Source organism: Mchenga conophoros, linkage group LG18, assembly GCF_057382185.1.
Source record: "Mchenga conophoros isolate Kocher_MC1m ecotype Shallow Benthic linkage group LG18, M_conophoros_male_GT1.1, whole genome shotgun sequence".
NCBI lineage: Eukaryota > Metazoa > Chordata > Actinopteri > Cichliformes > Cichlidae > Mchenga > Mchenga conophoros.
The window spans coordinates 35,563,593-35,586,434 of NC_140543.1; the positions used below are offsets into that span (position 1 = coordinate 35,563,593).

Here is a 22,842-nt window from a genome sequence, read left to right on the forward strand (position 1 = left end):
CCAGGGGGTCAGTGTTGACATTGTGGAGGACTATAAATACCTTGGAGTACACATTGACAATAAACTGGACTGGGCTAAAAACACCACAGCACTTTACAGGAAGGGCCAGAGTCGTCTCTATTTTTTGAGGCGACTGAGGTCCTTCAACATCTGCCGGAAAATGCTGAGGATTTTCTATGAGTCTGTGGTGGCCAGTGCGATCCTCTATGCTGTTGCATGCTGGGGGAGCAGGCTGAGGGTCGCAGATGCCAACAGACTTAATAAACTGATCCGTAAGGCCAGCAATGTTGTGGGGATGGAGCTGGACTCCCTCAAGGTGGTGTCGGAGAGGCGGATGCTGTCCAAGATAAAGACAATGTTGGATAACACCTCCCACCCACTCCATGACATGTTGGTCAGTCACAGGAGCTCGTTCAGTGAGAGACTGAGATTACCCATGATGCACCACTGAACGACACAGGAAATCATTCCTGCCTGTGGCCATCTCCCTGTACAACGCATCCACTTAACACACTGTTTACTGCTACAACTACACATGTTTCTTGTTCAGCTATTTATTTATGAGTGACTTATGTATGTATGTATGTATATATATGTATATATTGTACTATTCTTAGTTAGTGTATTGTCTGTCTTGTCTTAATGTTGGTTTATAATGGAGCACTGTAACAAAAAATAATTTCCCCCAGGGATCAATAAAGTATTCTGATTCTGATTCTGATTTAAGATAGGAGAGGTCTGGGATGAAGTCATTTGTTTGTTGGCTTGAATAGTCATGCAGGAAAACTCAGTTTTGTGTTAAATTGGTTAACTGTTAAATATCAATTACATTAACAACGTCACAAGAATAACTCGGACAAGAAAGTCACCTACACCTCTACACCTAGTCTCACGATAAAACAAGGTCATTTCTTATTTTTGGGTTACAAACAAGTCCAGTTTTAGTTACTGACAGCAGACTAAATGATAAAGATAAAAACAATGTCAACCATGTGGCAATGACAGTTTTTTTAAAAGACATAAATATTTCAGCCAATACAAGATAGTAAAAATTCTTTCTTCTTTGAAAAACAAATGTGGTGTTCCAACGTTTGTAGTTGTATTTCACACTGATTGTTTTATCATTTGGACAATAAAGTTGAAATTTCCAGATTAAAGTAAAACATTTATTTTGAGAAGAAAGTCGAAATGTGGAGCTTACTTTTGTTCTTTCAAGATAAAAAGCCACGTTTGCAAAATGCCTCGTGCAGATAAGCTAGTGAAACAAGTCGATGGGCCGTCGTGTGACACAGCACACATCTTCTTTCTTGTACGAGGGTAAACTATTGATAAGCTTGCATCTGTCCACTGTCATTGTATTTTGTACAAATGCACTCTTCCAAGTTTGTGTTTTCACATGTGACCAAAAGCTTTTCAACATCGTTGCACTCATGACTGTGTTTATGTTCTAAGACAAATCATTTCTTTCCCTGTTACTAAAACCGACTCACAGGGAACAGCAGCCGTGCCTCTCCACATTTCTCAAAACAGAATTATGACTTCAATCTCAAAATGTGGTCGATAATATTTTGTTTTCTTAATGAGACCCTAATACTCTTCCGTAGATTTTTCACAAAGTACAATTTTGTGCTGACCAACAATAGTCTAAAAAAATGCAGCCATTCAACATATAATGTGTAGCTCTGTGTAGCGTCCTATTGCACGTGTACCAAATATAACTCCGCTTGAACAAAACAAGCGCACCTAAAGCAGGGCGGGGCTTTCAGCAGCTACGTCACAGTCGGTGCTGCTTGCTTACTCGCTGCGAAGTGTTGTTATGTCAGGTCGGTATATGTAACTTGTACGTAAGCAGCACTTCGGTAATAGCTGCAGTTTTTGTGGGAATCACAGAGGACATAAAGAAATTCAGGTAAGAGACAAACATGATGTAGTTTGTTTTGTAGCAATGACGCTGAATGATTGTCGGACCATCACCGGCGGCGCTGACAGAATATTTCGCGCTCTGCCGGTGATGGTCCGACAAAAAGTGATCTCCGGTGTTTCAGTGCGGTGTGTGTAATATCTTTCCTTATTAAGTGTGCCTATGTAATGGCACACTTATTACTATTCGACAGATTTATTATTCTTATTATTATTTTTCTTCCGCCTGAAATTATGAGACGACCCCACGACTCTTGGTAGGGATTCGTCGCACAGTTTTCCCCAAATTCCCAAAAAAAGACCCATTTCCCCCCATCCATTTCGATGGGGATGGGCCCGAAAAAAGGCGCCAACACAGACCACTTTGAAGGCCTACCGCTCGGCCATACTTTGTCGTACTTTAAACGGGTCACAAGATTTTGGACTTTTATTGTCCAAATCCTCGTTGCGATATCTTTTACGGTTGTTTCACAAGAGCAGTTTAAGTTTTAGGAAGATTTAGATTTTCACGGAATGTTCGCCCCACTGTCAACTGCCAAAAAACCAGAGTGTGGAGAATAATTTAAAAAATTTGTCTTTCTCGTCCTGTCCCACCCAAACTGTTTGCCCTACATCAATAATTTATACATCAAAACTAGTATTAATAAATAATCTACATTGAAAGGGGTTATTTGATAAAAATAAAGAAATGACCTGCTTTGAAAGTATCTTCATCGCTCCGCGTAATTGTAGTGCTCTGTGTTTTATAACCCATATACATCACGTTACTGCCCTCTGCTGCCCTCTGCTGATCTCTCCTGTAAAAGACATTTTTAATGTTAATGAGCATTTTACATTCACAAATAAAGGATAAAAAGGGAACTGGAGCTATTACCTCATAACAGAAATGATCTTTCTGGCTTGACGTCATTCAAGAGAGATATGTTTGACATATGTTTTACAGATTATAGACCAACACGTCACAACTGCTAAATGCTGACAATCTGTTTGCGGCACAACTTTTTTGAATTTTCTGGTGAAGTTGAGCACAGGTTAAACCGATAGTAACCGTGCTCGTTTTTTAAATGCTGATGCCTCAAGTTATTGTCACCAGTTACCTAACAGGGTTACATCACAGGCATGTAGTCTAACCATTGCTTGGTCATTTATGCGCCTTCTTAAAGAAGCATGCTGAACTGAGCTCGCTTGAGATTCACTTCAGAGGCAAACACATTCAAAATCGTTTAGAGGCCTGTACCACGAAGATGAGTTTTGGCATATTCAGGTAACTTCAGGGTTAACACTGAGTTTTCTCTGCTGCAAAGGTGGTTCACTCTTCCCAGAGTACATCCCCATGGCCACTATGCTTACCAATTCTGACGTCATCATGACACCATCTTTGTGTCATGCGACAGCTGCACCGAAGTGTCTGTGACACCAGATATCTATGTTCCAGTCGATTCTCTTATTTAAAATATCAATATTTTAGTAATTTGGGGTAAATTCATTTAGTTTGTCATTAACAGGAACACGGTGGAGAGTACATGTATTTTTGGGATCGTCTAAAGGGGCCAATATTACCTGCTTTGCTCACCGTTTGTTGTTCATCATTTACACCTGCTGTTAAGGGGCAAGAAGCTGCTGCAGTATTCTCCTAAATGACCGGTCTCGCCACTTGGACAATATTGCGTCATATGCAAACTGTTTCAACACTTGGACACACTCTCTGAGCTTGCAGGATTCTCATGAAAATGGTGGTTATTAAAATCCTGCTCCTCTTAAATAATCAGGCCCCATCTTAACTTAATGATCCTGTAGTACCATATCACCCTATTAGAGCACTTTGCTCTCACACTGCAGGCTCACTGCTGGGGGCTTCCCATGATGCATTCAGTATTTCCTTTTCAGTCACATTCTTCACTCACTATGTGTTAACAGACCTCTCTGCATTGAATCGTACCTGTTATTAATCTCTGTCTCTCCTCCACTGCATGTCTTTATCCTGTCTTCCTCCCCTCGCACCGCAGATGGCCCCGCCCCTCCCTGAGCCTGTTTCTTCCTGTTAAAAGGGAGTTTTTCCTTCCCACTGTCACCAAAGTGCTTGCTCATAGGGGTCAGTTGGGTTTTCTCTATATGCATTATTGTAGGGTAAATGGCCTGTATTTGTATAGCGTTTTACTAGTCCCTAAGGACCCCAAAGCACTTTACACATTCAGTCATGCACCCATTCACACACTAAGGTCTACCTTATAATATAAAGCGCCTTGAGGCGACTGTTGTTGGGATTTGGTGCTGTGTAAATAAAATTGAATTGAAAATTGAAAATCCAGGCTGGTATCGATGATACTGATCTGATACTGATACTTTGTACAAAAAAGTAATGTGTGGAAACTCAAAAGCAAAAGTAATGTATTTCAAATTATTCTTTCATAAAGAATACAAGACATCTTACTTACTTACTTAGTTACTTACTTAGTTCCTCCTACGCCGAGCGGCGCATCGGGCAGCTAGTGATCTCCATCGATGTCGGTCAGCAGCGACTGCTTCAGCTTCGTCCCAGGCAATGTCGACAGTTCTCAGGTCGTCCATAAATACAAGACATCAGACTTCTTGTTCTAATTCTTTAATTAGGAAGAATTATCAAACAAAAAATTAAAAACACCTGAAAAGTCAATGCCTACATAGAAAAATATTCAGTTAGTGATCATGTGACTGAAAATAATAATATAGCTGAGAAACATTTTATAGACACATGTTATTATCTATCTTATTAAATATTTTTTGAGTTGAATTTCCATTATCTTGTATTTATTATAAAGGTTTTGCAATGTGGGCAACATGGTGGCATGGTGGTTATTAGGGCTGGGCCATATCATACCGTTCACCGCTATAATGTTGGGCAACGATAACAAATTGAAATATGGCGATAAAATATGGGTAAAACGCACATGCGCAGTGCCTTTGTTTTCATATGCACATGGCGGAAAAAGTATGGCGGCCACGGAGAATGAGAAGAGTGAAAGTGGATCGTTGAATGAAACGAATGAACCTGAACTGGTTTGTAAAAATGCTGCAGCTTCACTGGTGTGGAACTGGTTTAGCTTTCGTCCCTCAGATACACAACAAAGCACTATTTTTGGTAGCGCATGCTAGCGGGCCGTCGTTATTACCGTGTTGTTTGGAAAATACGGCGCACTTAAAATCAATCCTTTGATTTGTCTGAAAGTCGACAGAGCCCCTTATAATCCCGTGTGCCTTATGTATGAACTCTGGTTGTGTTTACTGACCTCGAGACGATTTTATGTGCACGGCGCTCGAAAATCTGTCAAATGTTTCAGTACGACTTTGCTAAGCTACAAAGCCGGTTGTCGTTAGCAACCACGACGGTTAAACAATGGCGTGGCTCCACCGTCCGCTTATTAATATATTGACCTTTCACAATAAAGCTCAAGATCCTGTTGAGACTTTTAAAAATAAACGAAATCCCGTGAAAGAGTATTCAGAGTGTTTACAGATGAGAAGCATAAAAGAGGCATCAGGTGCTAAAAAATAAACCTTAGACTCAAACTTTAGAGCAGGCTTTTCCCCGCAGCACGCCGTGTAATAAATACTCACAAAGAAAACGGCGCCGTTACAACTTATGTCTAAAAATGTATCGTTTCATGCATCGGTTAAAAGTCTCAACTCCAGGTACACAGCGCCCAGCTGAAAACACTTCACGCAAGTCGAGCTGCCCGAGATTCACAGAATTTACAGAAAATGTAAAATTTTTGTGATTTATATCGTTATCGGGACGATAGATGTCTTATATCAGGATATGAGATTTTGGTCATATCGCACAGCCCTTTGTTGATTCATGGTTTTCTTCAGTTTTTGTTCTACTGCAGAATATTTTTAAGGTTATCTGCTATAAAAAGCCAGGCCAGAAAAATCTCCTTCATGTTTTTTTCTGTTTTATCCTCAGTTACTTTGACACTGTCTGAGTCAGACCTGAATTGAATCAATAATAGAAATCAGTGTTGATACCCAGCCCTAGTCAGCAGCCTAGGCCTGACAGAAGTGGATGCAGCTGTGGGTAATGAGAAAAGATGAAAAGAACGATTGATAACTTTTTCGTTAAGGCCTGAACCATCTGAAATTCATAGCCAGCTCTGACATGGAGCCATCAACCTCTCAGGTTATGTCTAACACCGGTCCGGAGACGGCATCCCATAATGAGCCACACACGATTGACTCTGAGCCAGAGCCCACTGAAAGTAAAAGGGGGACGTGTATACATTTCAAAGAGAGTGGTTTGACCAGTTTCCCTGGCTAAGATACAGTAAAGCTGACCACCTGATGCACTGCGTTTACTGTGATGAGTGTGGAAAGACCACAAGCGGCAATACTGCATTTGTGACTGCTGCTTAGGGCTGGGCGATATAGCCTAAAATTCATATCGCGATATAATTTGAAGCACGTGCGGTAACTGTCATGGTCCTGGGTCGGTGACCCAGCGCTTTTAGTTTATTATCATTTTCTAGTTTATGATGATGATGATTATTGTTTGAGTTCTATGTGTTATATTCGGTCTGCCTTTGAGTCTGCGTCTGTGTCTCTGTCTGTCTATGGTGTCAACCCGTCTGTTTGTGAAGCTGTCTGTTTAGTTCTGTGTCTTGTTTGGTTCCCCGTGTTTGAGTTTCCTGCTTTATTGTGAAGGTCTCTGTCTGATGTGAGTGTGTTCAGTTTACATTTCCCCTGTCCCGTCAGCTCCGATTCCTCCCAGCTGTGTTGCCCTCCTGTCTCTCATCCCCTGATTACTGGTGTGTGTATTTAAGCCCTGTGTGTTCTCCTGCCTGTTGCTGGTTCGTCTGTGTTCCTCGGTGTCAGTCTGTGTTCCTCGGTGGCCTGCTCGTCGTCTGCCTCTCATCCTCTTGTCGTATGCTCCCAGGTCTGTTATTTTAGTTCTCCCAGTTTAGATGTTTTCAGTTATATGTCATGCCCCCACTGCTTGTTTGCCACTACACCTTGTAAATAAACTTCACTAGCGTTTTCATCCACTGCTTGCATCTTGGGTCCTCCTTCCTCCACACCACACGGCTCGCCTTCCCAGCCGCGACAGTAACGATATATATCACGATATTCTTCTGTATAACGTATTTCCCACACTATAAGGCACACTTAAAATCCTTTAATTTTCTCAAAAATCGAGAGTGTGATTTATGTATGAATTCTGGTTGTGCTTACTGACCTCGAACCGATTTTGGCTGCAGAAATCTGTTAAAAAATGTTTTAGTACAACTTTGGTAAGCTGCACTGCTTGATGGATTGTCAGAGCATTACGGCTGCCGTAGTAAGGAGCTCCGCGGAGTAATCTGGGTCCAAAACTCCGTCCGTTTCAGGTCCCAAAGTCAAACGAATACTAAGAGTTAAAAACGGTCTAAATTCTTTCATCATCAGCGTTGCTGCTTTACCAGGTGTAACAATTAAGTTTAACATCCAGGCATCCATGAAGACAGAATTTATTAAATTTCACGGAGTTAGAAGTTAACAGGAAGTTAGCTCGCTAGTTTACACCTAAACATGACATACCATGTTCTGACTGAGAGATTTTTGAAGCTAATTCAAACGTACAGCTCTGCTATCACTTCCTCTTTTTTTTTTTCTTTTTTTTTTTTGCCTGTCCCGTTTGGCTCTTTTGCATCAGAATCATTGTCTAAAGGCAAAGAAAGATGCCCAACGGATTTACTTTACCAAATTGACCATCCCAGTCTTGCCGTAATGGTCCATTTGATTCACCTTTTATTGTTTATTTTATTTTCACTTGCTGAATACGGGACAGACTTGACTGGAGGAAAGAAGGGGAGAAAGAAAGAGGGAAAGAGAAAGAGCTGAGAAGAGGGACGGGGGAGAAGGGCAAAAAACAAAAACCAACAGAATGGGCAGAAAGAAAAAGAAAAAAAATGCATATATCAGTCACCTGGGGCCCGTTCTTCGTACCTCGCTAAGTAAGTTAGCTGGATTTGATTGTTGACGATTTTGCGTGATCCTGGATCGTTCGGTTCCCCGAAGCTCATCCGGGACTTGCTGTCGTAGCAACAGAGCTGTAAGCGTAAACCTGCTCGGGAGCAGGTTTACTTTATGTAAACAGGATTAGATCGCGGCCACGCAGGTATGTCCGCTTCATTTATACGAAAGCAACAGCGATATTCCACCACTGTTTCACCATAAATAAATATTATCGATGTAACTAAAGATAATGCAGCACTGGATCCTTTTATTGATGTCACACAGATACATACAGGTCATTTCCTAAAAAAAGGAAATGTACTATTAACATTGTCTGTGAAGGTTCTCAGTCATCCAGGTCATTGTAGTCAAAGGAGCTTGCAAAGAAAAGCGTCTGGACTTCTTTAAGTTGCTTGAAGACGTTTCACCTCTCATCCGAGAAGCTTCTTCAGTTCTAAGGTCAAATGGTGGAGAGTCCCAGATATAAACCTAGTGGGAGTGGCCCCCCACAGAGGGACAAAAGGACCCCCTGATGATCCTCTAATTGCCTGAGCCAAGGTGTGAAACTGGGTGTGGGTCCCAATCAGCCAGAGTTTCGGGTGTGTTCATTGTGAAACCTGGCCCCACCTTATCATGCGAATTCCTGAGGTCAGATGGCCCAGGATGTGAGTGGATGTTAAGGCGTCTGGGAAGGGATCTCAAAACTGGATTATAGATGGCAGAGAGTTGGTGTCGTAAACCCCCGCCTCTGTTCAAAGATGGTCGCTCACAGTGGACATAGATGCTTCTTTCACTCCTCTTTCAAACCATCTGTCCTCTCTGTCCAAAATGTGAACATTGGCATCCTCGAAAGAGTGTCCTTTATCCTTAAGATGCAGATGGACTGCTGAGTCTTGTCCTGTGGAGGTGGCTCTTCTGTGTTGTGCCATGCGCTTGTGAAGTGGCTGTTTGGTCTCTCCAATGTAGAGGTCTGAGCATTCCTCGCTGCACTGTACAGCAAACACCACATTGTTAAGTTTGGAAATAAACACTTATGGATATATGTGATGTCTTGATAGAGCTGGGCGATATGAGATTTTTTCATATCACGATATGTTTTTTTCATTTCAGGCGATAACGATATCTATCACGATATAAGCCAAATAACTATATTTGTAAGATTTAAATGTGCCGTTGCTCACAAGTAAAATGTGAAATAATCAGCAGCTTGTTTTTAAATATTTATTTCCCATAATAAGTTCAACAGGGTAGATGTACTTAAGGAACATGAGACTTTTTCAGATAAATAAAGGCAAATATTGCAAACTACACAAAAGGCAGCCGCTAAAGCGTTTAAGTTTCAAAATAGAACAAATGAAACAGACTAAATTGTCAATTCCACTTAGAAACAAAATATTAATTCTAAAAATAAATCTTAGTTTGTTTTACAGAAGAACAGACAAAACTGACTAACTTTTGTCAATATCAAATAAACTGAGAACTAAAAGGAAATTCTCAATCTCTCCTTGTTGTATAGCTTAGCTTTTCAAACAGTTTTAACAGTTACTTTAGTCTGACAAAAGCCGAATGACGAATTAGCGCTTCCAGTCAGAGACTGAGGCTACGTCCACGCGTACACGGGTATTTTTGAAAACTGAGATTTTCCGTTTTCGTTTTAAAAAATAATCCCGTCCACACATAAAGGCAGAAATGAAGGAAAACGCTGCTATGAACATGCCAAAGCAGCAGGTGGCGCTAGATTCCTAACCGTGTAGAAATGTTGGCCAATCAGAAGTCTAGAAGCCTCGGTGGGAAAAAGTAAACAAAGCTGGGGCATAGAAGCAGAACAGAGTCGTATGTGTGGAGGGACAGTAACTGTGTGTATATGTAAGCATTTAAACACTGCAGAGAGTAGAATTAACAGTAACAGTATTGTAGAAATTCATTTCACCGAAACAATAACGTGGCGCACAGTGTGACGCATGCACCAGTTCATTGTATTTCCAGACTTGCTTTCGGCACAATTTACAGTGCACGCTACTCTGTTTTTTGTCAGACTTGAAATAGCCGAAATACCTTCACACTACGGAACTTCTATGGCTCTTCCGTTCGACAATCTCTCCGGCATTGGAACCATCATCTGTTTTCTCTTCGGTCACGCTCGGTTGATTTTTCTAGTCGGCACACTCATTTCCTCCATTATGCGCTGGCTCCATTACCCGCTGGCTGCTTCCCAAACAAACACACGTGCGGCTTGGCACTTGTGCTGTACGTAACAAGTCACACGACGTGACGCTGCGGCTGTGATTGGTTCGGCTCTGCGCTACTGAATTTGGCTGACCTTTTTTTTTTTTTTTTTTTTTTTTTTTTTTTTTAAGATGACAAGAGGGCGAGGTCTATCGCGATAGCTTAATTTCTCTATCGAGTAAAAGTTATATCGCGATACATATCGTTATCGTTCTATCGCCCAGCTCTATGTCTTGATGAATCGAGCAGGTATTTGAAGTTTACGCAGCACCATTCTCACATGAATCATCTTCAAAGGTTTATTGTGTGACCCAGAAAGAGTAATATTTCAAACTCCGCCACTCTGCGTTCCTCTGCCACTGCCTCGTTTGAGTTTTGGACAAAATGGATTCTGGGATATTTCATTTCGTCATTTTGAGCTGATTGGAGACAAAAACAGCCAATCAGATTTTTTTTGCATCCAAGTCTGTGATTGGCTGGTTTTGTCTCACAAATATAACGGTGTACAGAAAGAGTTGAGCGCGCACGGGCAGAAATGTTGAGAGCGCGAGCGACACATTGTGAGCGAGCGCAAGTGCAAAAACTGAGCGAGAGGGGCTGCTGTGTGTGTGTGTGTGTGTGTGTGTGGATAATAGCAAACACTGAAATACAGTTTTTGCACGCAGGAATGAATTTTGTTCACTCAAATTCAGCTTTTCTTCGCTCAAAATAATTTTCTCCTCAAAATGCAACACTTGCACCTGCAAATTTTTTTTTTACGTGCGCTCAGAATAGTGGCACAAAAATAACGCCATACAACAGTGCAACCGTGACAACAAGTTAGTCTAGAGCTCTGACAGGTGTACTGCAGTCTTTATGCTTAGAGCCTAACCTACTCTCAAACAGGTTAAGTTCCAGATTAGAGATCAAGAAGTATGACATCATCACCCATTCACCAATCAGTTTTCCAGAAAATGGCATCACCATTCCTGGAAGATCCCATCAGACCTCCACAGAGTCCAAGGTTTAAAAATTAGGGGCTGGCTAAGAAACAAGCACTGATACAAAGCAAGTCTGTTTAAAAAGGAGGAGATTTGGAGATTGTGTGTTTTGGATGAGAATGAAACATGAAACTGTTCATTATAGTTGTTCATATATTGTTTACATTATATTTGTTACATCCTGCACACAACCTAACCTTTTCTCACGCAGCATGCTTGGAGCAGTGGTGATTGGCATTGGCACAGCTGGTTGTGTTAGGATCAGAGACATGCTGGTGCCACTATGTGGCAGTCCTGCAGAGAAACTCGCTGTCAAAGGATTTATATCCAGGTAACACACACATGCTGATGCAGCTCATTAATGATATGAGATATAGTGTATGTGGTCTTTGTCAAGCAAAATTATTGTCATAAATCGTTAGCTCATGATGAGTCCAGAGGTGAATGAAAATAAAGCTAACTGATGGATGTCACAACATTGCAAGGGCAGCAGTGTAAGCAGAGACAAGTTGTCCTTATTCCTACCCAGGTCCTCCAGCTCTTCCAGGGGTGCACTGAGTAGTTCCCAAGGGCAGCTGAGATATCTAATCTCTCTAATTAATCTGTCCTGGGTTCTTCCATGAAGACCTCTTCAAAACAGGAGGCATCCTAGTCATCATGCAGAGGAATAGTAAAACTACAGTGAGCCCTTAACCAAAGCACGTGGATAGAATGTAGGTCGATTGGTAAACCAGCAGATTTGTTTTCAGACTCAGCTCTGCACCAATCGATGTCAGTCTTCTCACTTGTGAGACCCTGAGAAATTCCTTCCCTTGGAGTAGCTACTCCCCTCCAATCAACGGGCACTCTGCCACTTTTTTTTTTTTTACAGAGGACCATCGCCTCAGACTTGGAGGTGCTGGTTTTCATTTGAGTTGCTTCCAGCTGGGCTGTTAACCACTCTAGCTGAATGTTATCATCTGATCAAGCCAAAAGAAACAAATCATCTGCAGAAAGCAGAGGCCACCCTGAGGCCATCAAACCAGAGATTCTCCATCGGAGCAGTCACAGATACAGTAGAACACTTCTTCCACCTCTTCAGTTGCCGAACTGTTTCCCAGGATTGGAACAGGTTCCAGCCCCATTCCAGGGTCTGGTTTCAGAACCCCCAAGCTGTGACGAGGTGAAGTCAGCTGTTTCCAGCTGGTATCTCTCAACCTCACACACTAATTCATGCTCCTTCCAAACTGGAGGCCATGACTTGCCATGTACCCATAAAAAGTCACAGTACACTACAGTGTTCACTGTCCCGTCCAACTCCATGAATTCAGGTGTGTAAAGTCAAGCACCCAGGGTTGCAGACTGTGTTTACGAACAGTTTGTAAGACTGTTAGTGAATTAAAGTTCATAGCGTTGTAATGTAAAGCTGTTATGTTGACAATCTGTGTATATTTTCATTTTTGTTGTTTGTGAATCTTCAGTCTCATCGGATGTTGTCTTAACTGTGACTACTGTATTCTTCCTTTTGCTTCTTTTGCTTTGGTTTACCAAAGGAGAAGCCTGGAGCCTCAGCAGGGAGTGAGTCAGATCTCACTGGAGGAGGCTTTGGGTAGAGACGACGTTCATGTGGCGTTCATCTGTACTGAGAACATGTCACACGAGGACAATGTCAGGTAAATGTCTGTGCAACTACAAAATGTTGTAGAAAAAATGTACAGGGGGTTGGGAATACTTAGATTACAAACGTGAAAGAGGTTAAACATCAGATTTAAGGAAATATGCTGAGTCATTTTTCCTGGAGTGGAAACCGCGCAATTTTTTTTCACTGAATCAGTAGCCAGACTGCATCTAGACTTAGTAACACATTGTTTTTCCCTTCATCGGGAGCAGCGCTGGGCTCTCCAAATCACAGCCAAACAGGATCCCACATTCGTGATTTTTAGTTCACAAACACTTGTTGTAATGACTAACTACTCCTGACATTTTGGAGATGTTTGCTCTTTATACAGTAAAGTTACAGCGGGATACAAATAACATCAGGCTGATCCTGCCATGATTTGTTCCCCCGGTTCAAATCACAGACAGACAGGATCCTACAGCTGTTTATGTTTTTGAACCTATTTCGCAGAGGAATTGAAAAATGTATTGATTGCAATGTTGAATATTATTACACAGGAAAAAACAACTACAGTAAAATAATCCCACCGTGACGCCTCTGCCTTTGTAAATGGAGGGACAGTAACTGCGTGTAAAACCTGCAGACAGTCAGATTAACAGTATTTTGTCTCTATCTGCCATGCTGCAATTCATCTCATGTAAACAATAATGTGGCCACAGCGTGACGTGATAAAAGGCGCATACCTTTGATGTTGTGTTACAAACTCCACACGTAAAGGCAAAAAATAAGTTTTAAAAAATCTCAGTTTTCTGTGATTTGAAACACGTTTACGTGGACGAAAGGTCCAAACACACAGAAACAGCTGCGTTTTTAAAAAAACCTGTGTGGGTGTTAACGCAGTGTAAAAGAGTTAGTAGTTTATTTTCTTAGTACCTGTAATTTATTGCAGATTACTTCTATTTGCTTAATTGTTTACTAAATGTTTGAGGTGTGAAATAAACCGCAGTGGAGCAAAATATGGGCGTGTGTGGTTGGAGGATGTGTTTGTGCGGGGGGGTCTAAACAAACGTTCAAATATGCCTAAGCGCTCATGTAAAATGTAATTACATATCTAATTTTGTCCCCAATAGTGCTCTATTATCTGACAGGAGTCTTTTTCTCCCATCGTAGAAAACATTTGTAACAAAATTCTGAATGTTTACGTGACCTACTACTTATTCTTGTTGCCTTCCTTTTGACCAAGAACTCGTGTCTCATTAGGATGTTTCTGCAGGCACAGAAGCATGTCTGTGTTGAGTATCCTATGACCATGAGCTACAAGGCTGCGGTGGAGCTTTGGGACTTAGCTGAAGAAAAAGGTGATCATTTATGATTGTGTGCTACCATGCACTTTCCCTTTGCACGTCAAACGCTGAGTTCGGAGAAATGCTGTCAAACAGATAATTAAAAAGTGAAGCAATTCAGCTGTAACATCTCAGAGTAATGGAAGTTCCTTTTATTAAGTACAGTGTTGTCATCACTACTGCTGTGAGAACAGCATGAACATTTACCCCTGATGGTTCTGCAAGTGATCACTAATTCATAATAGCATTTGGATCGGTTGTTTTGCAGAAACACAGTTTGATGATACTGTGGGAAATGACTTTTTGTTTTATTTAAGAAAAATAGTAGCTCATTTTGGATTTGATTGCAGCAACGCTTCACTTGTGTCAAGATGGGGAAACAAAGGCTAAAAAATATTTCTTATACTAAAAGAAACAGCTGAAGGAACATTTTGCGACAAATTAGGTTCATTGGCAACAGGTCAGTAATATGATTGGCTGTAGAAAGAGCATGTTAGAGAGCCAGAGTAATATTATGGGCAGAGAGTCACTAATCTGCAAAAAACCGAGTCTACAAAAGTTGTGGAACAATGTTAGAATAATGTTCTTCTGTTATGGACCACACAGACTAGATGTCTCCAACTACAGCAAATGATATTAATGATATATTAGATTCCAAGAATCTGGAGGAATGTCTGTGTGCATGGGCACAGAAAGGCTGAATGCCCCTCAGGGGGAGCTGCATTAAAAACAGACATGATTCTGTCATGGAAATGACAGCATGGATTTAGGAACGCATCCAGAAATAATTGTCTTTTAACACAGTTAGCAGGTTAAAGCTGCAAAGAAGAAGCCATCAGAAATCTGCTGTGGGCCAAACCTCTGAAGCTGAATCAAAATTTGAAATTCCTTCCCCAAAATATAAAGACGAGAGGGATCATCATGGAGGTGCATCAGACAGGAACAGACTTCAGAGGCTTTAGGGCAACATGTTTCTTCCAGGTTATACTCAGGGAGGGTCTTTGCATACCTGAGTAAGACAACAACATTTGGCACACGAGGAAATGAGATGCTACGCAGTGGCTGGCATCTTTTTGAGACACGTTGTCTTCAAATCCAAGTTGAGCTAATATTTTCACAACATTTTTCATAAATGGTAAATTTCCTCTGTTTAAACATTTGATGTTTTCTGTATTCTGCTGAGAATAAAATACGGGCACACATGATTGCATCGCCTGTTTGCATTTTGTGTAGCATGCCTTCTTTTTTTGTTTGTAAAAGTTTGAATCCTCTGATTCTCAGCAACTGTGTCTGTTTGTCAGGAGTGATTCTGCATGAAGAACACATTGAGCTGCTGACAGAGGAATACAAACAGCTGAAGAGAGAGGTAGAGGGGAAAACCTTGCAAGAAGGTACTCTTCATTTTACTGGTAAGAGACAGAAGCTAAAGAGTGTCTTTTTAAATAACCCTTGGGTTAGAGCTGGGCGATATATCGAGTTTTTAAAAAATATCGATATATTTTTATACTAGATATAAGATCTGACAATATCCTTTATATCGATATAGTCTATGTTACGTTATAATTAAACTTGCGGAGCCGCAAGTTTGCCTCTCTTTCGTCCACTTTCGTCTTTACGCAACGTTACTCGGCCTCGTCTCTCCTTCACTGAACACAACTCCCCCTCCTCCCCCATCGCTTCACCTGCAGGAAGCAACAAGATGGACACGGCAAATCTCCTTTAACGAGTTACTGCGCATCGCCCCGTGCGTGGGGCTGGACGGCGTCAATGTGTTAGCTAGCTAACCACGCTAACGAGCTAACCACGCTAACGCCATGCAGCCCAGAGGTGCTGCACGGACTAAAATCCTTTCATTTTCTCAAAAGTTGACAGTGCGCCTTATGTATGAATTCTGGTTGTGCTTGATGGCCGCGAACCGATTTTATGTGGAACACGGCGCTCAGCAATCTGTCACAAATGTTTGAGTACGACTTTGGTAAGCTACGGAGCTGCACCGCTTGATGGATTGTCGGAGGATTACGGCTGAGCCTCGCGGAGTGATACGTACTGTGCTTCAACGTAATAGTACCTTACTGTGTATAAGGACCATAAATGGCACCTGTTGAGAGACGTGGTTGCGAAGCGGATTTCAAACTCCAGGCTGTCAGTCACAGAGTAGAAGTTGGGAACAGAGCAGCTGTGAAATCTGTCTTTGTTATTGTGCTCGGCGTCTTTTAGTTTACATTTTGACTGCACAATTGTGAGCTTTTTGTTATGCACAAAAACAACCTTGTTTTCTTTTATTTATGGAGCATTATTATTTAATAAATGCTCATAATTTATTTTTGAGTAAATTTTATGTACATCTGCTCTATGTTAATAAAAGTGCCTGTGTGACATCTGGGACACAGCTTTGACTAAGAACTCTCTTCTTGTTCTTACTTTATGGCTTTAAAAAAATATATCGAGATATATATCTTATATCGCCATCCAGCTAAAAAATATCGAGATATGAATTTTGGGTCATATCGCCCAGCCCTACCTTGGGTTTAAAATCTGATCACGTTTCCACCAGCAGAACGTTACCCAGGGAAGGGAATATTGTGAGGATCTGCAAAGGATGAACTAGGCCCTCGTTTACAGTCCCTGCACGCGAGGCAGAAGCACAATGACCAGTGAAAACCAGATGAATATGAAAACTCTAAATATGCTTGTATGTGTATCTATGTATAATATTCTGTGCAGCACCTGTAGTGTTTAAAGAAAATTGTTGGTGTAGTTACCGCCTGTGATTTAAATAGTGAATTGTGTATCCTGTTTGTGTATAGCAGCCTGCAGACGTTTGTTTGCGACAGCACACGTCTCCTGAGCAATCCCAGCACATTCTTCTTCGGCGAGTTAAAGCATAGGAGTGGTGTGTGCTGTTACTCAGTAAGACTAAGTTCAGAAGTAGTAACGTTGAGCTTGGTATTTTTCAGAAACAATTGTTATTCTATACAAACAGAAATATAGAAATTTATGCTTTCTAAAGAAAACTCGTATCTTTAGAAATGCTATCCTTTGCAATCTTAGAAACAGTATTAGGGGAATTTTTGACAAAAATTTGATGTGAGGTCTAATAATTCAGTCATCTGTACGATGCTTTAAACACACAACAGTTCTCATCAACTCTAATTCAAACTTCAGGAAACTCTTAGTAATGTACGTGCTGTAATTTCTTCAAGGTGGAGCTTTAAAGCCTGGATTTGGTTTCCCATCATTCAGCGGCATCGCCCGCCTTACTTGGTTGGTTGAGTTGTTTGGTGAGCTCTCAGTATCTGCAGCAACACTGGAGGAGGACCCTGCTAACAGCTACAGCAAGATGACTGCAAAGCTGCTAACATCTGACAACAGGTACGGAGGATAGATCCATCTGAATGAAGAACAAGAGGAGGACTATACCCTAAGTGAAAATAGGACATCTTATCCCACATGTCAGCACACAAGACTGGGGGCTAGGGCCAACATCAGAGCAGGGTTGGACCAAACAGACTAACTAAACCCCAAACAACAGGAATGTACATGTGGATAATATTTCAAAAATCATAGCCAAAAGTCTGTTTGAAACATCACTCTTTTCTGTTGTCAGTTGTGCAGTACATGCGTCATAACTTCATTTCACCTAACTGGAATAAATAAAAGTATTTTTAAAGTCAGAAAGCCATTGGAGTAGCCACTGAGTGAGAATATGTCCCAGTCGTTTGGTTGTCATGACGAAAGGACAGATGAGAGGCGTAAATGACGTGTAATCATTTCATCTTATGTCCATCCAGATCTCTGACATGGATTGAGGAACGGCAACCAGGCCTCCCCCGAGCAAAAAACATCAACTTTCAGTTTGATTCAGGGCCTCTGACTCAGATTCCTCCGGCACCAAGAGGGACCGTGGGCCTTTTTATGCAAGACCTGATCCATTTCTCTGCTAAGCTGGCAGGCCAAGTGAGTCCTGAAGAGCTCCAGAGAGAGAGAGTCAGGGTCCTACACTGCCTGGAACTGGCAGGCAAAATACAAGAGCTTTGCCAAGGTTAAAGGGAAACTCCTTGATCTCATTGGATGATAGTTACATTTATACCCCTGTTTCAAAAAACATTTGGGATGCTGTGTGGAATGTAAATAAAATGCAGTGATTTGAAAGTCACATATATTTATACACTGTAAACCTGAATAAGTTACCAGAACTCAAAAAAATTGAGGCAATCGATTGCCTCAATTTTTTTGAGTTGATCAACTCAAAAGTCAAATTTTTCCAGAACATAAAAGTTTGGATTACATGGTACTTGTATCTTTTGAGAACGGTCAACTCAAATATTTGCAGTTAATATGACTTAAAGTTTCAAGTTTACAAATTCAAAGAAATAAGTTCACAGAACTTATAAAAAATAAGTACACAACCACAACATTTTTATGTTAACAAAACTCAAATGTTTATTAGTTTGTGTTGTCATTATTTTAAGTACACGTTAGTCAAATATGTTGACTACTTGATACTTAAAAACATGTGACCCAAAACTTAAAATTTTTGAGGCAATTGATTGCCTCAATTACACTGAGTATCGGTAACTTAATATGCAAAAGTCATAAACATCTGCCATTGAACAGTATCTTGCCTGCTCCCTTTTAGCACTATGTTGAAATTAAATACATTAAAAAAAAAAAAATTAAATTAATTAAAAATAATTAACAAAAACATTTATAAATTAAAATAAGTAGACCAAAAATTGTTTAGTCAGGAAAACTGTCAGAGTAATGAAAAATAATGCCAAATAATAATTAATAATATCAAAATGTGCTTTTGGCTCTCTGGCTAATATCTGAATAAGACAACAAGGCAGCAATTTGAGTGAATTACAATGCTATTTGTTTTACATTAACCAGTATCAAACAGTGAAATTTAGGTCATCTTGCGCAGCCCACAATGTTTTGGAAATAGTATTACGAAAAACATTAAAACATACAAAACATTAGTGTTGCTTTGCATTATGTTAATGAGAACAAAGGCACGTTGTATAGTTTGGACCTATTGGCTGAACACCTGTAGAGTAATGCAATAATGTTTTGAGGCATTATTTAGATGAAAGGAGAGAACTTTGAACTAGCCTTTTATAATGCTTCACCCTGCATCCTTCTTTCAGATGAGTTCCTACATAACCAAGTCATTCTTGAGGGTCTGTAACCTGGGTGACAGTTTACCACTTTCTAGACCAAATAAAATCTTTTGAGTAAATTCTAAAGTGTTGGTCAGGCCTTTGGGGTAGCTGAGGTGAAGTGCATAGATCAGTCCAAACATTACCAGGAAGGCTTCACCAAATCTGGGGAGACTGAACACGGCATCACTTACAATGACGACAGAGATTTTCACAGGTTGGTAGTGAACTGGACTTGTTGTGTCATGGTCACTGATGACAGTGAAGAGGGCCACTTCAACACCATCAAGCTCCAACTCATCAGATTCGTCCTGAATTAATGAAAAAGAGATACTAATCACAATCTAACCCAAGAAATACAACAGACGACATATAATTTCTCATTTTACCAACTCCCACTGAGATCCAATACCTCTTTTACAAGGGAGACCTGAGTCTCACTGTAAGAGGTGAAAAACAGAAGATCCATGTTCTGCACACATAAATCAGCTAATTCACCAGAGAATCAAGTGGTGTGAGATAGACTGAAACTAAGCTAAAGGAAATACACAGGAAAATGTTTTACTAAACATCTTATCACTTTCAACAAAACACCAATTCAGTTCATTCGTAGTGAGGAGACAGAAAAGACCATACATGGAAACCTTATGGGTAGACTAAACAAAGATAAGTCCAAACAGTGCATCAAAATACATGTTTGTACTTTGATGCACTGTTTATATACACAGTAGTATCTGTTAGATACTTAAGGACACTCACAGTGCAGGTTCTGAAAAATCCAGAGACATCCTCACGCAGATAGACAGGAAGGGCGTGGAGAACGGTAGTGCGCTTGGTGTGGATATCATGGATTTCCTATTTCCAGATAAAAACAGAATTGTATATACTGGTGAGTTTACTGAACAACAACAAAAACAACAGTCAAATCAGAACATATGTCCACAAATAACCTGTTCACATCTTTAATACAGTCAGACAAATAGCAAACACAAAGTGGAGTAATAGCAAAATTCAAAAAGCTCATTTAAATCATTGAACCTGTCCAATGTTCCACTGGTTCAACCTATGAAATGTGTAACAATCTATTATTACCTGTTCATTGTGAATTCTTAGACTTTCAGCCAGGGCATCTGCTGTCTTCCCAGTTTTTGATGCCCTGGCTGAATAAGGTCATCAGTCGAGGAAGATGGCGGTCAAGTTCAGCGTAGAATGTATTGGGCAGGTTCTGATTTGTAATCCGCTGAAACTCTGCATACAACTACAGCAGAAGAACAATACAGTTCAATTTGAAGAATCTCGCACATCTTTATAAAGCAGCAAAAAGCTGCCACATGAGTAAGAATTACAATTTTCATTTTTAAGAGAGCTGATCCATATTACCTCAGACTCCATTTTTAGAGCAGGCCAGAGGTCCAAGAGCTCCTTCACAACCCTAACCCTGAACATATAGTTTAAAATATAGCGTTTCTAACAAGAAAACTGCTTGAAAGCACTCTCACTGCAGACAGGCATCTCCGTTGTGTAACTGCAGGGACAACGGGCTTGTTTGGACCCAACTATTCTGAGTCATGAGAGGGGGTTTAAAAATTTAGAGAGATTAAAATACTTTGTTTTATACTAGGCGACCAGGCGCCACCTCTAGAACAAGTAGTATCTAACTTTTTAAACAGCCTGCGACCCTCATTACAACAACTTAATGCTAGCTCTGCAAGCGCAAAGTTTCCTTCGGGGAGAGCAGCAAAGCACATAAAAAACACGGACCGACATTTCTGCTATTCTTTTCGACACGCACCCAAAATACAACTAAATATTCGTATTTTAACAATAAACTAATATCAACATTGAAAACTTACTGTAAGTCCAGTGATGCTAGTTGCTGCCGTTAGGTCCAACTTTCTCCAGTCGTCCGTGTTGCCTCTTTGGTGCTGTTCCCGCCCATATACCTTCACTTCTTCTGTGTTTCGTATTAATGCTCATTAGCGCCGCCTTCCGCTTCGGAGGGTGAATCAGAGATTAACTCGGAATAAAAATTGATTCCTGCAGCTGCTCAACACTTACGGAAAAAATTAAAAATATATATGTAGGACACATTGATAAAACAATGAATATTAAAATAAATACATTTTGTCTTCCACTAATGCATTTAAGACAATTTGATTTTACTTATTTGGTGAAACACTTTGAGATTTTATTGTATTTTAGCATGTGCTACATAAATTAAGTTTATTATTAAATCCTACTTGAAACAACAAAAATAACAGGACTTTACCATTCTTATATGTCCTAACTTAACTGTGTTACGTTGTGCTTAAGTTATGATTTTAAGTGATGCTTACTTAATATAGAAATAGTTCAATTCAATCAAATATTATTAGTTTCATTTACTCAAAAAGAACATGTTATACGAACTTGACATATTTAAGTTAACAGAACTTTTTAAAAACTTTGAGTATACACTACTTAATCTGTTTAATTACTTTGAACATTCGGGTTTACAGTGTAGGCTACGTCCACACGTACACGGGTATTTTTGAAAACGGAGATTTTCTGTTTTCGTTTTAAAAAATAATCCCGTCCACACATAAACGCAGAAATGAAGGAAAACGCTGCTATGAACATGCCAAAGCAACAGGTGGCGATATATTCCTAACCTGTAGAAATGTTGGCCAATCAGAAGTCTAGAAGCCTCGGTGGGAAATAGTAAACAAGGCTGGGGCATAGAAGCAGAACCGAGTCGTATGTGTGGAGGGACAGTAACTGTTTGTGTGTATGTAAGCATTTAAACACTGCAGAGAGTACAAGTAACAGTAACAGTATTGTAGAAATTCATTTCACCGAAACAATTACGTGGCGCACAGTGTGACGTCAAAAATGGTGCACACCTTTGACGCTGCGTTTTCTGCGTTTTCTCTGTTTTTTTCGTCCACACGTAAATGCAAAAACGGAGTTTTCAAAACTATCCACCCTGGCCGGAGTTTTTAAAAATCTCCGTTTTCAGTGACCGAAAACGCCGTTTACGTGTGGACGAAAGGTGCAAACGCATAGAAAAATCTGCGTTTTCAAAAATACCCGGGTACGTGTGGACGTAGCCTCAGTTTATTCACAATAAAACAACAACCTTCATAAATATCTGGGAAGTGAGGAATGCTGCGTTTGTAGCAGAGGAATGTCGTCCCATTGTTGTGTGATAGAGAATTCAAAGAACTCTTCTTTTGAACTGAGCGCTGACAACAACCTGGATGTCCACGTGCCATCCATGTTTCCCAAAAACAGTTGCTTTAATCGTTTGGCTTTTTCTTTGCATGACATAATTTTAAACTGCATTTATGGATGACATTATTGACTTGCAAGCTTATTCCAGTTGGACTTTCTAAGTGGGGACATCCCAGTTGTTTTGGGAAGTCATCAGGATGGTGATGTACACTAATAAAGTAAATATTAAACCACCTTAAAGTCTGACTTCATTATAGATCAATATTGGTAGGAGAGGATGGCTCGCAATGACAGACTTCCTCCAGACTTTGACGAATGAAAGCTGAAAGAATGAAGGTGCTTTCTGGATACGAGTCACAGCTCAACAAAGATAAGCAAGCAACTGGTGTTTTCATGGTTTCCAATTGGATGAGAGAAACAGTGGGGGAAACACT

The 22,842-nt window shown here is 40.4% G+C and overlaps 1 protein-coding gene across 2 annotated transcripts; it reads left to right on the forward strand.

The window, feature by feature from the left end:
• The first annotated feature begins 1,779 nt into the window (after positions 1-1,779).
• Positions 1,780-22,642, forward strand: blvra (biliverdin reductase A). Of its 2 annotated transcripts, none has more exons than XM_085254599.1 (7): positions 1,780-1,909; positions 11,305-11,424; positions 12,626-12,745; positions 13,951-14,048; positions 15,335-15,424; positions 17,237-17,405; positions 17,825-22,642. In XM_085254599.1, the coding sequence occupies exons 2-7, from the start codon at positions 11,306-11,308 to the stop codon at positions 18,078-18,080; spliced, it is 852 nt and encodes a 283-aa protein (XP_085110725.1). In that variant the 5' UTR covers positions 1,780-1,909; position 11,305; the 3' UTR covers positions 18,081-22,642. The 2 variants fall into 2 exon arrangements, with proteins under 2 accessions (XP_085110725.1, XP_085110726.1); XM_085254600.1 differs by having other exon boundaries at positions 1,798-1,909; positions 15,335-15,442.
• The last annotated feature ends 200 nt before the right edge of the window (positions 22,643-22,842 follow it).